Source organism: Sander lucioperca, chromosome 9 (assembly GCF_008315115.2).
Source record: "Sander lucioperca isolate FBNREF2018 chromosome 9, SLUC_FBN_1.2, whole genome shotgun sequence".
Taxonomy (NCBI): Eukaryota; Metazoa; Chordata; class Actinopteri; order Perciformes; family Percidae; genus Sander; species Sander lucioperca.
The window spans coordinates 7,866,562-7,885,735 of NC_050181.1; the positions used below are offsets into that span (position 1 = coordinate 7,866,562).

Sequence of the window (19,174 nt, forward strand, 5' to 3'; positions counted from 1 at the left end):
TTTAATAAGCATTAGCAGAGAAACATGTTAGCATTTTCTTGTCTGTCACTAGTTTGACAGCTTGTGAGTGCCTCTATTAGATCAGTGCCATCACAGCACTTAAAGGATGTCTTATTGGCAACAAATACCATGATAACCCCAACAATGAATTGATCCTAATAATAATAATAATAATAATAATAATAATAATAATAATAATAATAATAATAATAATAATAATAATGAGCATTGTCCTACAGCTTCATTCCTGCCAAAAAGCTAATAAAACATGTAAATGAGCAACACTGTTGTACCAGTTGACATGTTTCCTTATTACCATGAACACAAGCTGTAGTTTATTTTGGGTCAATCCACATATCCTTTTAGAAATAAGCACTACCAAATGTGTATTAATCCACCACTGAAAATAGTCCCTAACAAAGCACTGGTTATTCCTGTTTAAGTAACGTTAGTTTCAAAGAAATCACCAAGCCTTTTTAAAAAATAAAGATTTAAGTCTTCAATAGGAATGCACCTTGGGCTGAGTGGCACAGACAGGATAGAGAAAAATAATCAAGAGACGGACTAATACATTGGTTGTTTTGGACTATTTATGGGATTTGTTGACAATATCAACAGCTTTGTCCTTAAAGTAGAAATGCTCCTCGACCTACAGACTCCCAAACCCTTTTGCAGTCAGCCATTGAAATAGTATATGTTTTAAGGGTTCTTACATCTTGCTCATTTGAATTCTATGCATCTTTTGCAATTATGCAACCTCCAATGGTGAGTTTATACTCCATCTGCTGCTAAGCACTACATCTTGTTTGCACTACATAAATGTGATGCAGTTGAAATTGTTTGTGCACATGTTGCACTTAGCCACATAAAGCATATTGACATAGTTTTTGGCTTTACCATGGTGAAACCCCCTGAACTAGGCACCATAAGGAGTATACTGTATACAGGCCAATGTTTATATAAAAAAAAGGTTCCTATCCTCTTGGACCTTTTAATATTTTATTCTGCTGTTCTTGCACAGATGGTCAACATATTGCTATAGAAACATTTGCAGCTGTGCCACATTTTTTTCCATTTTTCTTTTTATGATTGACCATACTGTCTTCAGGGACACTCAGTGCTTTTGAAATGCTTTTGTATCCTTTCCCCGATTGGTAGATTTCCAATAACCTTGTTGCAGTTTTGTCTGTAATGTCTGATTGCCTTCATAATGTAGTTTTTGTAGGACATTGACTAAGCAGGGGTTTGGCATACCATATACTAGTGTATTTAACCTAAAATCCCTTCATTACATAAAGGAAAAAAAGCATTTGGCTTCACCTGTAATGATTTAGGTGTCTTATTCAAGGGCAAAATACATAAAACGTCAGTTGATCAGTTTGTAGAGATTTGTTACCTCACTTAAAAACAACATTCCACACTCTCTGGCCGACTTCAGTTTTGTATCTGCTCTCTTTTGCAGCATTGACAAGCCCAAAGCCCTGTCACTGCTGCTGCACACAGCAGACATCAGCCACCCAGCCAAAAGTTGGGACCTCCACCATCGCTGGACCACCTCCCTACTGGAGGAGTTCTTCAGACAGGTGAGTGGGTGTACAGTACCCAGACAGGTCACAGAGTAATGCATGGGTGGCGGGTCCAGTGTATGCTTCAGTGGTTTGAAGATGTGAGGTTCAGATGCATGATGAGAGAACATAGCATGCTTTCCAGCTGGTCACATACACAGAGCTAAATATTAGAAACACCTTTATAGTATATTGCTATATAATCTACGGCCTCTAAAATAACCATATAGTTGAAACATAACCTCTGAATAACTGTTTCAGACAGAAACAGGAGTTAAGGAAGAGTACAGGTGAACCAAAAAGGTAAATGATGGCGCCACTCCATTTGAGTGCCCCAGTAAAAAAATGACATTAAGCAAGCATGCAAACTTCTAGGGTCCTTGAACTGGAAAACCGAAATGAAGTGCAGGTGCATTCCTCAGCAGGTCGTGTTTGCCCAGTTGAAAGAATTCTGATCACTTTAAGGACTTTTCTACCATGTTGCCTCAAAAGTTGAGATGTAAAGTTTATTCTTGACCTTAAAATAGCCCTGTGCTCTTCCTGCTATGCAACAGTTCATGCTATGTTGGACCAGCTGCAGAGACTGGGAGGAACTATTGTTCTAGGATTTCTTAGGATTCCCAAAAGATGAAAAAACACTAGATTTGAAGTAGAGTTGATACATCTTTTCTGAAAATAGTTTTTAGCTGCTCCTTAGGTACTGGTGTTTAGGATTGTACTGGTTGCAACAAAAGCTATCTATTTTTCCAATTTAGTCGCAAGTGTGTTCAGTTTCTTTCACACCAGGAATAAAATAATGACAATATTAGTGAATGATTGTTTTAATATGGTGCTTTGGCACAACTCTATCTCCCAAAGCACTTTACATTAGTAAAATATGCAGTCATATTCATAAATTTAATTGCAGACACTCGCTTCTTGTCGTTTAAAAAAAATGATGTCATGACAAAGCGCCATAGCAGATTAATATGCACAACATTACCTCTTTGACAATGCATCTGTCTATAAATAATAAATTGTGTATTTGTTAACGTCAACAAGAAGGACAGGCGTTTAACTGGTGCCACATTGCTTTCATCTCTTCCATTATTAATCCACATTGTTCTCATTATCAGTGCTATTGTTATTGTGGCTGCTTTCATGAGGCCTTTACAGTATCTTGCTGATAAATAGCATCTCCAAAGAATATTGCCTCCCAACTCCACATCTCATCTGTTTGTGACAAATCAGAAGAGAAAATGAAACACATTTGTGGCCCAAAAACAACGTGGGGGCGGGGGCCAGACAAGCCTGTTGATAGAAGTGTGAGCATATTATGGCGTTGTGTTCATGTACTGTGCGTGTCAGTCAGTTGTGTGTGCATGTCTGGAGGGTGGGGTAAATTTTTTATAGAAACCAAAAACTGAGAACGATTTGGACTGAGAAAGCTGCTGTATTTCCAGGGGGACAAAGAATCTGAGCTCGGCCTGCCGTTCTCTCCGCTCTGCGACCGAAAGTCCACAATGGTGGCCCAGTCCCAGATTGGTGAGTGGTTTCTCTATCTCCATGTACACCACCTGCATAATGCTGTGTTCTGTGTGGCTATACAAGTTCTGCTCCAGCATGCTTTTATTTCAGAATTTTTTTTTTTCTTTTGTCAAGGTAGTTTCTTTATTTCTGTACATTTATATTAGTCTCTCAAGTTACAAATTACGATAAAATTGGTTATTGTGCTTCCCTTGATAATGATAGTATGACAGTTTTCTTGATAGAGAACTGATACATGATAAATAACAAAACGAAAACAACTTCCACCAAGAAGATAAGGCAGCCTTTTTATGGCTGAAAGGTCAAATCCAGGGAACAAGTCTGCAAAGCACTCGCTCGTCGCTTGTAAATCTTAAAAAAGGAAATCTTGAAGGTTTTATCCTTCTTAAACACTCACATTCTCAAGTTTAGACTGCATCTTTGCACAGAGTGAGGACTGTGCATTTTGTCCCTCATCTCTTACATCAAAATAGCATTAGGAAGAGATCTCTTTGCAGCCACAAGAGGAACAAATACAGCAACCAATAGTGGGTTTCCATCAACGTATTTTTATGCGCATTTTGAAGTATTGCATTAGAAAATGTTGATGGAAACAACAAAATTCGAAAACACTTCCTCAAATCGCAAAAACGTTTTTACGCTCGCTTGAGGTGGTTTTTGCCTTTTTTGAAAAAGAGTTAATGCGCAAAATGGGAAATGGAAACAGCTTTGCTCAATAAGTTGTGACGTAGCGAATATGTAACTCACATGACTATAGTCCCGGTATGTATCGGATGGGGGAAGGATCGGGATATGGGTCCCATCCAGTGCGCCGTACACTTGTGGCACAAGGTGTGTAGTGGCCACGTCGGGTATGTTGACGAATTGGCTCAACAGCTTGAATTGTATGGCCCACAACCCTGTATTCTGCACAGGTGGCCAACTTGTACAATGCTAGCTCTCTCCTTTTAGCCAAAGAACTTAGCTTCTAAACTCTTTGATTTAGCAAGCCGGTTTGCAATCTACAACCATGCGTAACGTCAACTTGTCTAGTTCATTCGCTCTAAAGCAGTTGATGGAAACGCTTCTAATTCACATTTTCTTTTTTTTTCTTTTTTGCGACATTTTAAAAGTTTGCTTAAAATTCGCTTGACAATTAGATGGAAGCATGACTAGTAACAGTTTCAATGTACAGATAGACATGTGAGTATTGTTTAAGATAGACTTTAACCATTTGAACCTAGACCATTTGAAGGCTAGATGAGCATGTTTATGTTTTTATTAGCTCAGAGCTTCTCCCTTCTTAATTTTGGCAGGTGGACAGTCTAATGACACCTATAGACTTATTTTTATTTGTATCTCCGATTTGATAATTACTTTAAAACATTGTGGAAATATGTGTGGCCTTATTTTCCCATCTTAATTTCATAAATTCCAGCTTTATTTAGTGCTTTTTGGGGAATTTTTTCACCCCGGTCTGCATTAAACAATTCAATCACTTAAATAATGAATGTGAAAATATGCACTGATATTATTTTGTTATTGCTGATATCTTTGTCACCAGGGTTCATCGACTTCATTGTGGTGCCCACCTTCACTGTGCTGACGGACATGATGGAACGTATCGTCAAACCGCTTATCGACGAGGCATCCCATTCAGGTTTTGCCGGCTTTAGACGCTCAAGGTGAGCTGCAGCACTTTCATTTGGAAATGAAAACTTTTGATTATTTTATGCTGTTCAGTAGCAGGACTGAGCAGATGGAAGTGTGTGACTGTATAATACAAATTTTAATCAACCTGCCTGCTTAATCAAGAATGGAAAATCTACTGTTTTCTTCCCTTCACCTGCTATTCCAGTAACTGCTCGCTCAATGACGTGATTAAACCTCAGCAGCTCCCCTGCAGTAACAGCATATCAAATGGATGTATTGAGAACAGCAAATGAGTCTCCCATGAGTAATCCATTTTTGTGCGTGGAAATGTCTCCACCTTTCATCGGGCAGAGCCACACACCTTGAAATTGATATTTTAGAGATGCTAAACTCGTCATCACTGATCAAGAGTGGGCTTCAGTGCTGGATTGGCATACAAAATAGCCTCTCGAGATACAAAACAAAGAGATTTTATTTCCACTGGCTTAATTAATCGGTGCAGTACTTTGAAACCATCCAGATAAGAAAGTAAATTCCACTTGCTCTTGCGTTACTAATAATCAAACTATCCAGAGAAAGATCATTTTAAACAATTGAGTCTGTTATTTTTGTCTTTTTAAGCAGTACTTGGGGGAGTCTGGCTCTGCATCTTCCGTTGCACCTGCACATCAATATCAGCTTCCCCGTTCTCCTCAACAGCAGGCATTAGCATCACTCAGTGGGCCTCCAGTCAAAGTTAACCGAGTGGAAATCTTAGATAATGTTTCCACTTGTGCAGTCTCCTTGTCTTTGTACACACCTGGGTGATAATGAGGTTCCATGGACTTTTTTCCCAGCATTTATAGCTGCTTTCAATCTTCTGTAACTATGTCTGCTCTCTGATTATCCACCCATATTTCTCTTTCTCATTGTACCTCTGAATCTGAAAGCTCCTGTTTTTTTACCAAGCTAGGGATGGCAATGTCAGTTTGTTGGTCCACCACTTTGGTCCAGACTGAAATGTCTGAAACAGGCGTTCATGTGCCCCACATGATGAATAGGAAAAACTAAGCACTAAACGTGGGTAAACGGCGGGAGTGACTATGACTCTCTTAGGTATCACAGCCGGAAGCGTTGGAAGAAGGCCGGTCGGCTGTGAAGGAGAGAGAAAATTGTTAGACTGTCGGTGGGGCTGCACCTCCACGTGGTGGTCCGCGGTAACGTCCTCCGTGATGGCTAAGCCAGCCCATAATTATAATAAAATATAAATAATAAATAATATCCCCTACACTGACCGAGTTGTTCTGTGACCCACCATCAGAGGGCCCCCGCCGGCCGGCCTAGTGCCGGTGTTCGGTTGGACGGTTCTTTCGGCCAGTGGGTTCTGCCAGGTGCCCGGGAGTCTCCTTGGTATTGTTCTTCTGAACATCTACTACACAAAGCTCCCTTTCACTGACCGATCTGTGCTTAACCCACCATAGGAGGGCCCCTGCCGGCTGGCCTAGTGCCGGTGTTCGGGTGAAGGGTTCCTTCTGCCTGCAGGTCCACCCCTAGGCCGATAAGTTGATGCATTCAGGATTCCCCGGATTCCTCTACCTCGGGACTTATGTCCTATGGTTGGTACAGTGTGACTGCGAATGGTATTATTTTCTTAGGGCCTGATCGCTCTAACGTTACTTTTTTAATCTTTTTAGATTATTGCACTCCGGTGCTATATCCCATGGCAAACAGAGAAGGGAGCTGCAACCTTCGTGGGGAGGGCGCGTCTGATGTTTTCCAAGTCAGCTTCAGTCCTGAGGCCGCGGTGCCACTTGTAATCGCTTGTCCCTTTCCCGTTGACGTAAGCTCGGGCTCACTGGAGGCAGTGGGTCCAAGAGGAAGATGATGGGGGACGTGGAGTCGCTGTCCCTCTCATCCAAACTACGTAGAGGGTATGACACTCGTTGACGCTGTTACGTTCATCATACAACCCACAGTAACTTCCGTTTAAGCTGGGGGCCAGTTGGTTCTGAAGCCCACGTCGGCCAGGGTCGGTCGGCGGGGATGGATGCATTCATGGAGGGCCGTTGTCGTAAAGGGGCCTCGCGAGGGGGCTTGTTCCATACTCATCCGGTTGGGTGGGTTAGCTCTTGAGCGGGGTCTCTGATGCGGCGGCGGTTGGTTGGCCATCGTGGCCCGGGTGACCTCATTGTTGGCTCGTCATAGCTCGGTTGAGCATTGTTCCTTTACAGTTCTTGACGGGTTTCTGGTGGGAATTTCACGGACACGTTGGTTAGCAACCGGTAGTCGGTAGGCAGGCCTCGGTCCGATAGTTCCCCTGGACACGTTACCTGCTGTTCCGGTGCCGGTTTCTGGTTTGTAGTCGTCCCCGTTTATGCCGGCCCCGGGTGGGGTAGGAATGTTCCCTTGTTGGTCTAGCAGATAGTACAGTGGTTGCGCGGCTTTGGGTCCGCCAAGTTTGTTCTGTATGCATATGGGCTCTCGGCTGCCCGGACATGTCGGCCGGACACTCAGGCCGACATGTCCAGGCAGCCGAGAGCCCATATGCTCCACAGAGTAATTGACTACGGATTCCTGGCTCTGGATCTAGCACCTCACCCGGGGGGTAGGGCGTTCTGCCACGATCCCCAAACCCTACGCTTGGGGGTGGTACACCGGACCTGATAGCAGAGAAGACCCTGTTGTAGCACACATATATTTGAAAAAGAATGGTCAGATTAAAGCAGCAGAAGGTGAGATATTCTGACTTTTAGTCCCTAGTATGAGTCAAGCTCAATAAACCAAGGATTCTACATTTCCCATAATGCAGCTTGACAGCATCTTTTATCAGACCCCTGCCTCTTAAATGCCCACGTATTAAGTTCAGTTTGTAAAGCTAAGAAACTTTTTAAAGCTCCCTCCTGAACAACAAAAGACGTTTTCACTCTGGCTCTTAATGACGAATAAACTGAACTATATTTTAAATTGTGGAGTGCCCCTTTAACTTTTCATCTAGCTCCATCATCAGGTCAAAGAAAGTTTCAATTTGTCCAATACATTGGTTTACCAAATACCTGCTAACTTAATGAAATTCCCATCATTCTCAGTACTTTGTGTTTAGCAAATGTTAGCATGCTAACATGCTAAACTAAGATGGTGAACAAGGTAAAAATTATACTTACTAAACATCTCAGCATGACAGCATTGTCTTTGTAAGCATGTTAGCATGCTGACATTAGCATTTAGCTCAAAGCACTACTGTGTCAGTAGAGCCGCAGAGAGCTGCTGTCATGGCTGTAGACTCTTCGTCTTGTTGAACTTTTAACTCCCTTCTTCCTTCAAATTTTTTTTTGTCCAGTCTGAACAGTATTAGCGCAGAAGAGACCAAGAGGCACAGTTTGAAGAGCTCCGACAGCAGCGCGTCTGGACAAAGCTCTCTGCTGACGGTGGACCAGAAGAACTTCAAGGCCTTGTGGAACGAAGAGGTTTATCAGAACAGAGAGAGGTGGAAAGCTCAGGCTGCTAAAGGTAACAACCAATAATAATATACACAAAAATGAAGGTGATTTGGGGACTCAGGGAACATGAATGTCCTGGTAAAACTGATCTGTTTGAATGGGGTTGTTTCATAAAGCTGCAAATGCTGTTAACGTCTGCAAAGCTCTTAGCTCACTTAGAGGGGGATTTTGACTGACCTGCATTATTGTGGGATACACAGCGATCAGTACGTCCACATGCATTTTTTTTATTTAAATATTTAATTATGTAAGTTGGTACCACTTTCTAGTTATTCTAAATCCACAACGTTCCACTTCAGGGATTGCTCTGGTGCCGCAGAAAATTCCGCCGGATGCATGTCTTTTCGCCAATGTCCGTTTCCTTCCGCTTTCTTTGTGTTGGGATTTTAAACTCCGGTAGATTTATGAGGACTATGATTAACTGCTCCTCTGATCTCTGCATGGTAAATTGAAACAGCTAGCTAGACTGTCAGAGTCAGAGTTTTCTCTCGCATGACTAAAACAACCTTTGAATGCACACGTTCCTTCCTGAGGCGATTTTGCAGTGGCTCCGTGCAGGGCTTAGCACTGCCCATGACGAATGTGATTGGTTTAAAGAAATGCCAATAAACCAGAGCACGTTTTTCTCCCATCCCGGAATGCTGTGTGGACTAGCCAGACCCTCCTCCACAGCGCTGTAGAGGTAGGTCTGGCAAAGTGAGACTACTTTCTTGTTAACCACCCATTATAACGGTTTTCTAAGTTGTAACTAATAGCTTTATTAATTAAGAATAAATCATTAACTTGTGCTTTATTCCTCAATTATAAGCCATTAGTCTCGCATTGCCAGACCTATCTTCACAGCGCTGTGGAGTACGGTCTGGCTACACCACAGATACATTCTGGGATATGAGTGAAAAATCAAGGTTGTTGCATTTCTTTAAACCAGGGGTCACCTTCACGGTGCCCACCTTGTTAAGTCATTGTTGATAATTATTGATAATGAGAAATCATTAACGTGATCGGTGTCTTCACATAGATGACTATCATTAATAATCTAAAGGCAAACTGAGCAAATTTGTTATTTCAGAAGAGCGTATAAAACTGGTAGCCCTTCGTATGACTCAGTAACCATGAAGTAGCTCTCAGTTTCAAAAAGGTTGGTGACCCCTGCTTTAAACCAATCACAATCATCTGCGGTTGCTATATTCCAGACGCAGCAACGGTGACTCTGCAAAATAATCTTGGAAAGGAACTTATCCTGGAAATGACTTCCGTTGATCCAGACTAAAAGGCCATTAATAAGAACAGCATTTAGGTTGCCAGGTTATGTAATGTGTTCGTATTTATCCTCCTCCTGCATGATACTTGTTTTATCCTTTCTAATAGCTCTTAAATCAATTTATTAACAGTTTATTATCATTTACAATTAATCGGTTATTGTAAGAAGAATTTATTCATGAATAATTTACATTTCTGACTGCAGTCGTGTTGGCTTATAAATGAGATATTAATGTGCATTTATTAGTTGATTACTAATATTTATTATCAACACCAACCAAAGAGATTTTTTTCTCACAACCTGCCACCCTCCTCTCTCCAACTCTCACTCAATGTTTCCATCGCTGCCTTACTGTAACAAGTCACCTCTAGCGAGATTTCAGGACAAGACTTGAGTGAGACTTAATTAGACACGTAACAAACCGACCGGATCAAGCGAAAGGTAAATAAAAATGTTTTATTTCTCTAGGGTCCTTTTCTATAATGCTGTCAGACATTTATGATAACAAGCTGAGCCTATTAGAGGTAAAAACAAGCTATATTAGTGGACGTAAATTGACAGTACGTAAATGCCCCAAGCGATTACATTGCGGCCTGTTACGCGGCTGCCGGCTGCAGGGCTCTCGCTCAATACTGGACCAATTGCAAATATTTTTGTCCCCATTAGTAACTTACAGTGTTGGGAGTAACGCGTTACAAAAGTAACGCAATTACAGTAATGTATTCCTATTTGCTGTAACGCAGTAATATAACGCATTACTAATTAAATTTCGGTAATATTATACTCGTTACAATCTCAGTAACGCGAGTTACAACGCATTTTAACGCAACATTTAGTGGTGCATTGTTTTTTTTAAGAATTCACCAACACCGCGACACATTTCTTCACAGGAAAAAGAAAAGTCGTATTATTTTCCTGTCGCTGTATTCGATGGTTGAGATGACTGCAGAGACAGATACATTTGCGTGATGGATATTATTTTCAGGAGTTATTACGCTGCGTTGTAGTGAGCTGTCCTGTTTCTGTTCCCGTGGTCAGAGCCAGAACCAGAGACGGTACGGACAGCATGTATGTCCCAACAGGTGACGGTACGTCAGCGGCTGACAGATATAAACATGTCGGGAATTAATGTTGAGGCTTGCTACACGTAAATATCATTGCATTTTATCAGCCGTAGAGAGTAACTCTGCCTGTAGTGGAATCGCTTCGAATGACGACCAAAAACGCTTGTCTTTTACTGTGACCATTTACTGTTCAATATGTTGCAGTTTTACAAACAAGAAAGTGAACAACTTGAACCTGACGGACATGTTGCATCTCAGTAAGCTAGCAAGAGTAGGCTACACAACAGACAACTTCCGTGTAGCCTACTTCAAAATAAAAGCACTTCCTGTGACGGTTCGCAGTGAAACTAAATTACTGTTAAATAAGGTTGTGTAGGCTACCTTTTCACAAATCAGCTGTAAATCAAGTACTGTAAATAATGTTAATAGTGAGTTTTAATCACACTATAATTGAACATTTCCTTTAGAGTGTTTTAACCTAAACATGAATTTCTTATTGAAGTGCTATAAACAAACATTTACAACAATGCCGTACTTTTAATTGAGTATTTTCATTTTCTCCTACTTGCCTATTATACGTTTTACTTATCTATTTTGTATAGCTTTAGTTACTTTGCATATTTATATTAATTATACAAAATATGAATAATCTATGATGTATTAAAGTGGATAAAGACGAGACTTTATTGTTCCGGTGGTGAAATTCACAAGCTAGCTGCCAAATCAAACTTCCCCTGTTATTTTGGTGAAAGTAACTCAAAAGTAATGCAAAAGTAGTGTAACGCATTACAATTCAGAGACAGTAATATTGTAATATAACTAATTACTCTCAAATGACAGTAACTAGTAATCTATAATGTATTACATTTTGGAAGTAACTTGCCCAACACTGGTAACTTAGGCACAAAAACATGGGAAAATAGGGTCCAGATTAATAGTTTCTCTTTAAGTTAATATTCATAAAAAGGTTTTAGATATCTGCCTCATATCGGGTCGGAAACAAAACAAACGGTCCAATGAGCTCTCTCATCCTTTACTGGCTTGAAGTAGGAATCAGGTAGCGATGAATTAATGCACATGGACACCGATGACTGAATGAATGACACACACATTCACACATGTGCTTACCTGCCTCCACCCTCCATGTGACCTCAGAGGCGGAGGAAAGAGCTAAAAGGGAAGCAGAGGAGCAAGCCCAGCAGGAAGAGGCTAGGGAGCCCCAGGAGGTCCACACAGAACCAGAACAGCCTGAACCAAAGGAGGACGAATTGGAGGGAGAGGAGCCCGAGTCAGCAGAGGTCAGCGAACAAGATGGTAACATGGGGGAAACAGAGCCAGGAACGCAGCCTGGGAGCACCACACACAAGAATCCTCCACTGCAGAACGGTACGTTCCTTTAACTGTGAAATCCCACAGCATGAGGTGACATATGGCAATTTCTCTAAATGTGCTATATGATCCATAGGAACAGTTAGTGTGTTGCAAGAGAATGTAAAAGAACTTCAGAAAGAAATTCCCACTGTGACCCTTGTATTTATGGGGCTTCGTATATTATTGCAATGCTTGTAGGAGATATGTGTATTAACATTGTACAACATTTATTAGACAGTACCTTTTTAATGTTTTGAATCAATGCAAGAATAAGTCCACTAGAATTTGAGTAAAGTTCTGTGGGTTTGAACAATGGTTTGCTGCACGCCATGAGTTTGTAATGACTGACTGGCAGGTCAGTAAGGTTGAACATGTTCTTACAAAGTTTATAAAGGAGAGAGGATGCTTTGAGGATTTCATTTTCTTGTTTGGATTGAGTACATGTTTGCCACTAATAAATGTGTGACGAATAAGACAACTATTCTGACTTTTTAGGAGAGTTGTCTGAAGGGACTGAATCTCCAGAAGATGAAGAAAAGAAGAACAAAAGAGACCATGGTGAGTTTATTCCTGCAGCCCACGACTATTGACAAAAAATAAACTAAAGTGTCTACACTGAGTTGCCAGTTTATTAGGTACACCCAGCTAAAGATCAGAATAGCCCTGCAATAAATCTTACCTTCATTAAGGTAATTTGTAATTTACTTTGAAACTCTAGGCTATTGCTATATTATACAGAGGTGTTTCTGTCATTCAGCCTAACCTCCTTGATATAAATGGGGTGGACAGAATAATAGAAACACTTGTATGTACCTAATAAACTGGCATATACTTCATGACATTATGAAAGAAAGTTTCAACCAGTATTTCAATTCACTCGCCCTAAATCTTCGTTAGGCTGTGGAGAGATAACATCTGCACTGAAATACAACTCTGCATTAGGAGGAAAACACTGTATGTGTACCTACATGAAGATTTATAGCGGTCGCGGTGTGTAAATGTTGATTCAAAGACAGTTTTTACCTGCAATTTAAGCAATATTTTGAATCAGTTGAAGACAGCTCATTAATCATGTGGAACATTTGACCAGATTTTTTGTGATTTGATCAGAAGATTAAACAGAAATTATAATCCATGGGAATTAGTTGTCCTCCAGGGAGATTTCCCCATAATAGATGATCAGTTTGTTGATATGTAATCTCACCTAAATTATTAATATTCCTTGTTTGTTTTCCCAAAGCAGAGGTGGCGATGGAATAAGTGAGCTGTGGAGAATCACGGCCTATACTGTTGCATCTTTGGTGCGTTGCTGCCGACCTGAACCTGCTTTTACCTGTAAGAGGGGACTCAAACTCACACCAGAGGGAAGGCCATTAGTTGGACTGTGTCGCCCTCTACAGGACACCAAGAAACTGATACTTTCACTTCCTTTTTTGTCTCTGTGATCAACTGTTTTTACTTTTACCATGTTTATACCCCTAGGCTCTTACATACAGAGCTTGCAACTCTACCCTCATGCATTATTCCTACCTACCTGCTTACTTACCTGATAGGGAATGACCTTAAGGCGACGGCAGCGATGAAAGAGGAGCCTTTGAAAGACTGACACTGAAAATGTTCTTTTTTTAGTTATCCAATCTTTTACTTTGCTTTAAGTTGTGTGTTCAACTCAGCCACAGACATGTAGCCATTGTACAAGTCCCACATCTCACTGTTGTGTTATGCATCTCTGACTCTCTTTATTAGATTTTGACATCACAAGTATCGCCTGGTAAAATAAGATTATTTAGAGACATTTGGTTTTGCGTCACAGTGATTTATTTTGGTACTTACTGAATAATACACAAGTGCGGATTTGTGGAAAATGCAGAATATAAGGACTTCTATAGCTGCTACACAGTATGTACAGCATATGAGTATGTGTACAGTACACTGGGGTTGAATTCACAGGTTTATAGCACTACTATTTTACTAGAAAATACTTCTTCCACTCTATATAAAAAACTGAACTTTTCCCTGTGCTTTAGGAGCTCATGTTGGGAGTCTCCTATGTTTGCTGAGGCTATTACAAAACAAGTTTTTTTTCCACCAGTTGTGGCTCATTTTTTCCCTTTCACGTTTCCTCAGACGTTGTGCAATTACATGTCTTTGTGTTCCTTGTAGCCAGGTTTATATATTATTTTTGGTATTTCTGACCTCTTTACTGTATATATTGAAAGTTTGTATATGTATGGATCTGAGGAAGAGTATAAAATACACAATACAATACACCGCAACATATTTTTTTGTGATATTATATAAGATATTGTAGTGGGAAATGTCCAAAAATAGAATGCAACTTTTGCATTTCAAACATATCACACGTTCAAGTTTTTGTAATATATACAATCTTTTTCTTTACTTGTTTTGTAACATTCATATTTGTTTTGCACTTGTTGTGTCCTATATGAATCATGCACTAGATGTGTCTAATATCCTCACACTGTATGTCATTTCTTCATCAAAAGACTTCTTCTCAATGCCTTCTTATATGTATTTAAGCTGTAGCAAAAAGTCAACATTGTCGCTAAATTAGAAAAAAATCTTATATGTATTTTTTTTTTGGCAGTACAGTTATGTTAGAGCAGCTTCGCCTTACGAGGTTGTTGGTGTAATGTTTTTATCGATGTGTTTACAGTGTGCTCGTACACATAGCCAGTTGAATCCATCATGCTTCTGTGATGCATCCGAGGCTATTAGTCCAAACTGTATCTGCTTCTTGGTTGTTTGCCAGGTTTTTAAGGCTTGTAATGTTGTGTATAGGAGATGCAAATATTGCTTACTGTGCATATGTAAAATATGGAACCTCTGCAATGCAGCTTTTACTATATACGTACTTAATATGTGTAATTGGAAGAAAAGAAGCATTTTGGCAGTATTTGCATATTGATGAGTTTCTTTCCTGAAAATTGTGCACTTTTATTTTGTTTTTCCTTATGTTTTAAATTATTTTGGTATGGACATCCTAAAATTGATTATGCCAAGACCAAGTTCTTGGCATGTTATTTTAAAGTATACTGTACATGTGTATACTGTTATGTATACTTTAACAGGGGTTCACAAGGGTTACATAATTTAACACCTATACATTTATATAAAACTGTTGGAATTATTTTTTAGCCTCTTTGTTTTAATACACACTCCTCATTTTTATATTATAAACAGAACTTTAGTATCATGTTGCGATATAAAGCAGTTTATCATGTAATGTAACCACATACTACTTTCTACCTAAAAAATACAGTCAGTGGTTAGCAAGCCAGCTGCCTGAATGTGTGCCTATATATGTATATGTACTTTCCTTTTGACACCTTTCACCTGTAGGAAAACTGATTTTGTGATGTCATTTGAATCTGTGCTGATCCAGGTACAGTCGAACAAAACGGATCATATCCTACTACAATTACTCGCTCTAAAGAGTCTTGAGTAAAGACTTTTATTTAAGACACTGTTGGGAAGTCTGTCTGTAAAGTCAGAAGTTTGATGTTGCAGATGTGTAATATTTATAGTGATATATTTTGCTCTTTTTCATTTAGAAAAATCTATTTTATAGCTGTATAGCTTTTTGTTTGTTTTTACTGTAATGTTCGCTTGGTTGTCAAAAAGTACGTCGTCAACATGTAATGACATTTTTTTTTGTCAACAATTTTTGTCATTTTGTCTCTCCTCTGGTTTTATTTGTCCCTGTGTGTGTCTGTTAGATATGTTGTATTCCACCAGCTCTGAAGTCAAAAAAATTCAAGTGGCTCAAAACTGTAAATCTTAAGTGTAACAATCATATAAGAATGTAATTCATAAATAGAACAAGTACAAAGCTCATTGTGTTCTCAAAATAGCCTGCCTGACACTTGGTAAAGTGGAATATGCTTTCTGTATCCAGGGACCAACACATGTACAGTCTTGTAGTTTGCTCCATCTTTCACTTGCTACTGTGATAGCCTACTGTATGAATATTTAACAAGAATTTATACCAACCATAATCAGAAACATAGCTGTATTTATGACAGGTAAAGACTTCATAACATGGTGTTTCACTATGAAAAGATTATTTGTCGTTTGTTTAATGCTTTGTTTCCTTGTTTAGTCTGAATCACTCTATAATGACAGATCTTAAACTGTTCTAGTGACTGAGGTTAAATGGATGTAAAGTGTGTGTTTGTGCGTGTATGTGTGTGTGTGTGTGTGTGTGTGTGTGTGTGTGTGTGTGTGTGTGTGTGTGTGTGTGTGTGTGTGTGTGTGTGTGTGTGTGTGATGTGTACGTGCGTGTGTGAAACTGCCGAAAAATACTTAATGTGCATTTTTGATCTCCTCACTGTGACCTGCTCTATTGATGAGAGTGTGTGAGTGTGTGTGTAAGCGTGTTTCTGACTTAGGCTACTTTCGGGGACACATTTAGGCTTAAGGCTAGTTAATTGGGGATGGCCTCTCCAATTGGTAAAAAAGCCGGTTTTTGGGTCAGTGGTTAGGGTAAGGGTAAGTCTCCAGGAAATGAATGTACGTCTTTATATGTCCCCAAAAGTGACTAAAGTTGTCTGTGCATATGTGTGTGTGTGTGTGTGTGTGTGTGTGTGTGTGTGTGTGTGTGTGTGTGTGTGTGTGTGTGAGAGAGAGAGAGAGAGAGAGAGAGAGAGAGAGAGAGAGAGAGAGAGAGAGAGAGAGAGAGAGAGAGAGAGGAACAAAAAGTGATGCAGTGGACTGCTGAAGCTGGTATACAATTCTCACCCCTAAAAGCATAATCAACAAATAGATGTCAGCAATGTTTTCCACATTAAAGATCCAGTGCTCATATTTTGTATATGTACTACCATATTAGGGTGATTCCACTGGATATGTTTACATATATAAAACAGAAGTAGACATATTATAAAGATGAAATGATAAAATGATGTTGGGCTAAATGGTGGATAAACTATTAAAAAACGAATGTGAGAAGTCGGACTAGCTAACAAAAGAACACCGCCTTAGGTTTAACCTCCACTACATCTATGAATAGACAGAGGGACTAAGAGAGTGTGTATGGGTGGTGTGCATGTATGTGCATGCATGTGTGTGTCACTGTCCCATGCCGGCCAGGCGGCCGTGTGTGCCACCATGCTCTGTGACTGCACAGCTGTATCAATAAATTTGGACTCAAAGGGCTCAGATCATGTCTGCCTGTCTTCATTTTCTACAACACCACCACAGTATTATATTACATATTTAAAGGACACTCCGCTGATTTTACACATGGAAGATCAGTGGAGTTTGAGAAGTGTAAGATCTAGGAGTGCAACTATTTTTTCGATTCATCAATTAATTGTCAACAACATTTCCAAAAACAGTTAAAGGATAGGTTCACAATTTTTCAAGCCTCTCTTAAAACAGTAATTGTGTGCCCATATCAGCATTGAAACTGTTTTTTCTATTGCTGTTATCATTCCTCCATATCTCAGCTATCTACAACAATCTCCTTGTTTTGTGCAAAAATTAATTAGTAGTATAAAAGTAGCATACAATTTCTTATGTGTTTGCACAGACAGTGTTTCAGCTGCAGGATAGTAGTCTGAATCAATGAAAGTACATTTTCAGGATAATTGCCCGCTTTCGCTCTGTGTGTTGGCCTCAAACCGTTCCCTTTGGGAAACAACAACAAACTTTGAGCTAGAAAGCTACATGCTAAAAATGGCATTGTTTGAAGAAAACTTGGATTGTGCAATAAGGCAGGCCAGCTTGGTTCTTTCGGGGAATGATTGTAAAGATTTATACAGAATATGTTTACGGCATTCATTATCTAACTGGGACGTTTTGGGACCGATTGATGGGGATTGCTAAGGACGGTTTCAGTACAGTACAGTACAACAATTATGGGTTAAAGTTAGCAATATTTTATCTTGGCATAGGTGAAATAAAAAAATAGTTGCATCTACCTAAATTAATCACTGGTTTAATGCACCACCCGGCCAGCACGCTCAGTGACCCAAATGAAACACACCCACAATATACAGGTGCATGCTGGGAATGGCTAACATGCCTAATGCTAAAATGCTCATGGTGGATCCTCCAGCGGTGACTTCTGTGTTTGCTGAGGATCTTTTACCTTCAGTGAGGTGTGTGAGGCCTTTATGCTGTTTGTGACTGTTAACTTCTGTCATAGTTGTGACTGCAGAGTGTCATTCAGCATGACATGTTTGAAAAGTCTGAGGAGCTCAGTGTGACAGAGAGACTGAGTGGACTGGTTATATTATGCTCTGAGAGTGAACATTCTGAGAAGTGGAACATGGAGCAGAAAGAGGAGGACTTTGCAGTGCTCAAGAAATGGTTTTAACTTTCTCCACAGGAGAAGGTCAACATTGCTAGACAACGCCTAGCATTGTGCATGTGTGTTCATTAACGTTACATGTGTAAAAACTGTGCAGCTGTTTTTTTTAGCTTAGATATGGGCTGCAGTTGCTGTGGAGTTTATATTGTTATAATCTCCGTGTTGTCTGCTTTGGTGATGTTTTATTTTCCTGTTGATTCTAAAAGAGAAGACGTGTCAGGTTATTTAATTGATATAGTATAATTGATGTAGTCTAATAATGCTTTTTTTGTCACGGACTAGTGACAAATGATATGAAAGATAACACTGATTTTACTGTAGTAATAGCTCACTATAATAGGATATTTAAACCTCATTAGATTGAAATAAGAACATAGGATTACATTTAGTGAACAAAGCCTATGAGCTGTATTGCGCATTAGCTATAACATGTACATGTCTCACAGTCAGTAATCCACTAGATGTCTCTATTAGACTTCAAATCACACCAACACCACCTCTCAGCCTCAGAGGGGCTGCATCACTAAAAATGATCAACGGACTTGATTTACACTGTGTCACACTCCCAAGATAGTCAGTATATAGCTCTTTATCCCCCATATAGGCAGCTCCACAAACATTACACACAGAACGCATATTTATCACAAGCAGCATGCATATTCATGGGCCAGTTGATGGAGCTCGTGGAGAGATGTGTATGAGTTCTCAGCACAGCGTTGAGTGCCGAAGCAGAAGGCGAATGTTAATTCAATTATACGGCAGCTGTTCCTTGGTGCCCATGGCCACTGTGTTTGCACTAGAACAGAAATCTTGTATTAGGTCCCTCGCCATAAAAGACCATTGCCAGGCATGAAAATGGGGACTGCCTGTAACCAAAAGCCATCAACCGTATTTTAAAGAGCTTTTATAATGCTTATTTTTGGCACGATTGAGGAATTTGG

The 19,174-nt window shown here is 39.9% G+C and overlaps 1 protein-coding gene across 5 annotated transcripts in view; it reads left to right on the plus strand.

The window, feature by feature from the left end:
- Window positions 1–17,077, plus strand: part of pde1cb (phosphodiesterase 1C, calmodulin-dependent b) — a 107,456-nt gene extending 90,379 nt beyond the window's left edge. For 4 of the 5 annotated variants that reach the window (XM_031294012.2, XM_031294014.2, XM_031294015.2 and 1 more), the window contains 8 exons: window positions 1,463–1,583; window positions 3,008–3,089; window positions 4,636–4,756; window positions 8,041–8,210; window positions 11,681–11,911; window positions 12,392–12,454; window positions 13,137–16,188; window positions 16,577–17,077. In XM_031294012.2, coding sequence (XP_031149872.1) covers window positions 1,463–1,583; window positions 3,008–3,089; window positions 4,636–4,756; window positions 8,041–8,210; window positions 11,681–11,911; window positions 12,392–12,454; window positions 13,137–13,156 — 808 coding nt within the window. In that variant the 3' untranslated portion in view covers window positions 13,157–16,188; window positions 16,577–17,077. The remainder of the gene's footprint in view (window positions 1–1,462; window positions 1,584–3,007; window positions 3,090–4,635; window positions 4,757–8,040; window positions 8,211–11,680; window positions 11,912–12,391; window positions 12,455–13,136; window positions 16,189–16,576) is intronic. The other variant, XM_031294013.2, reaches the window with a different exon arrangement.
- Window positions 17,078–19,174: the final 2,097 nt, after the last annotated feature.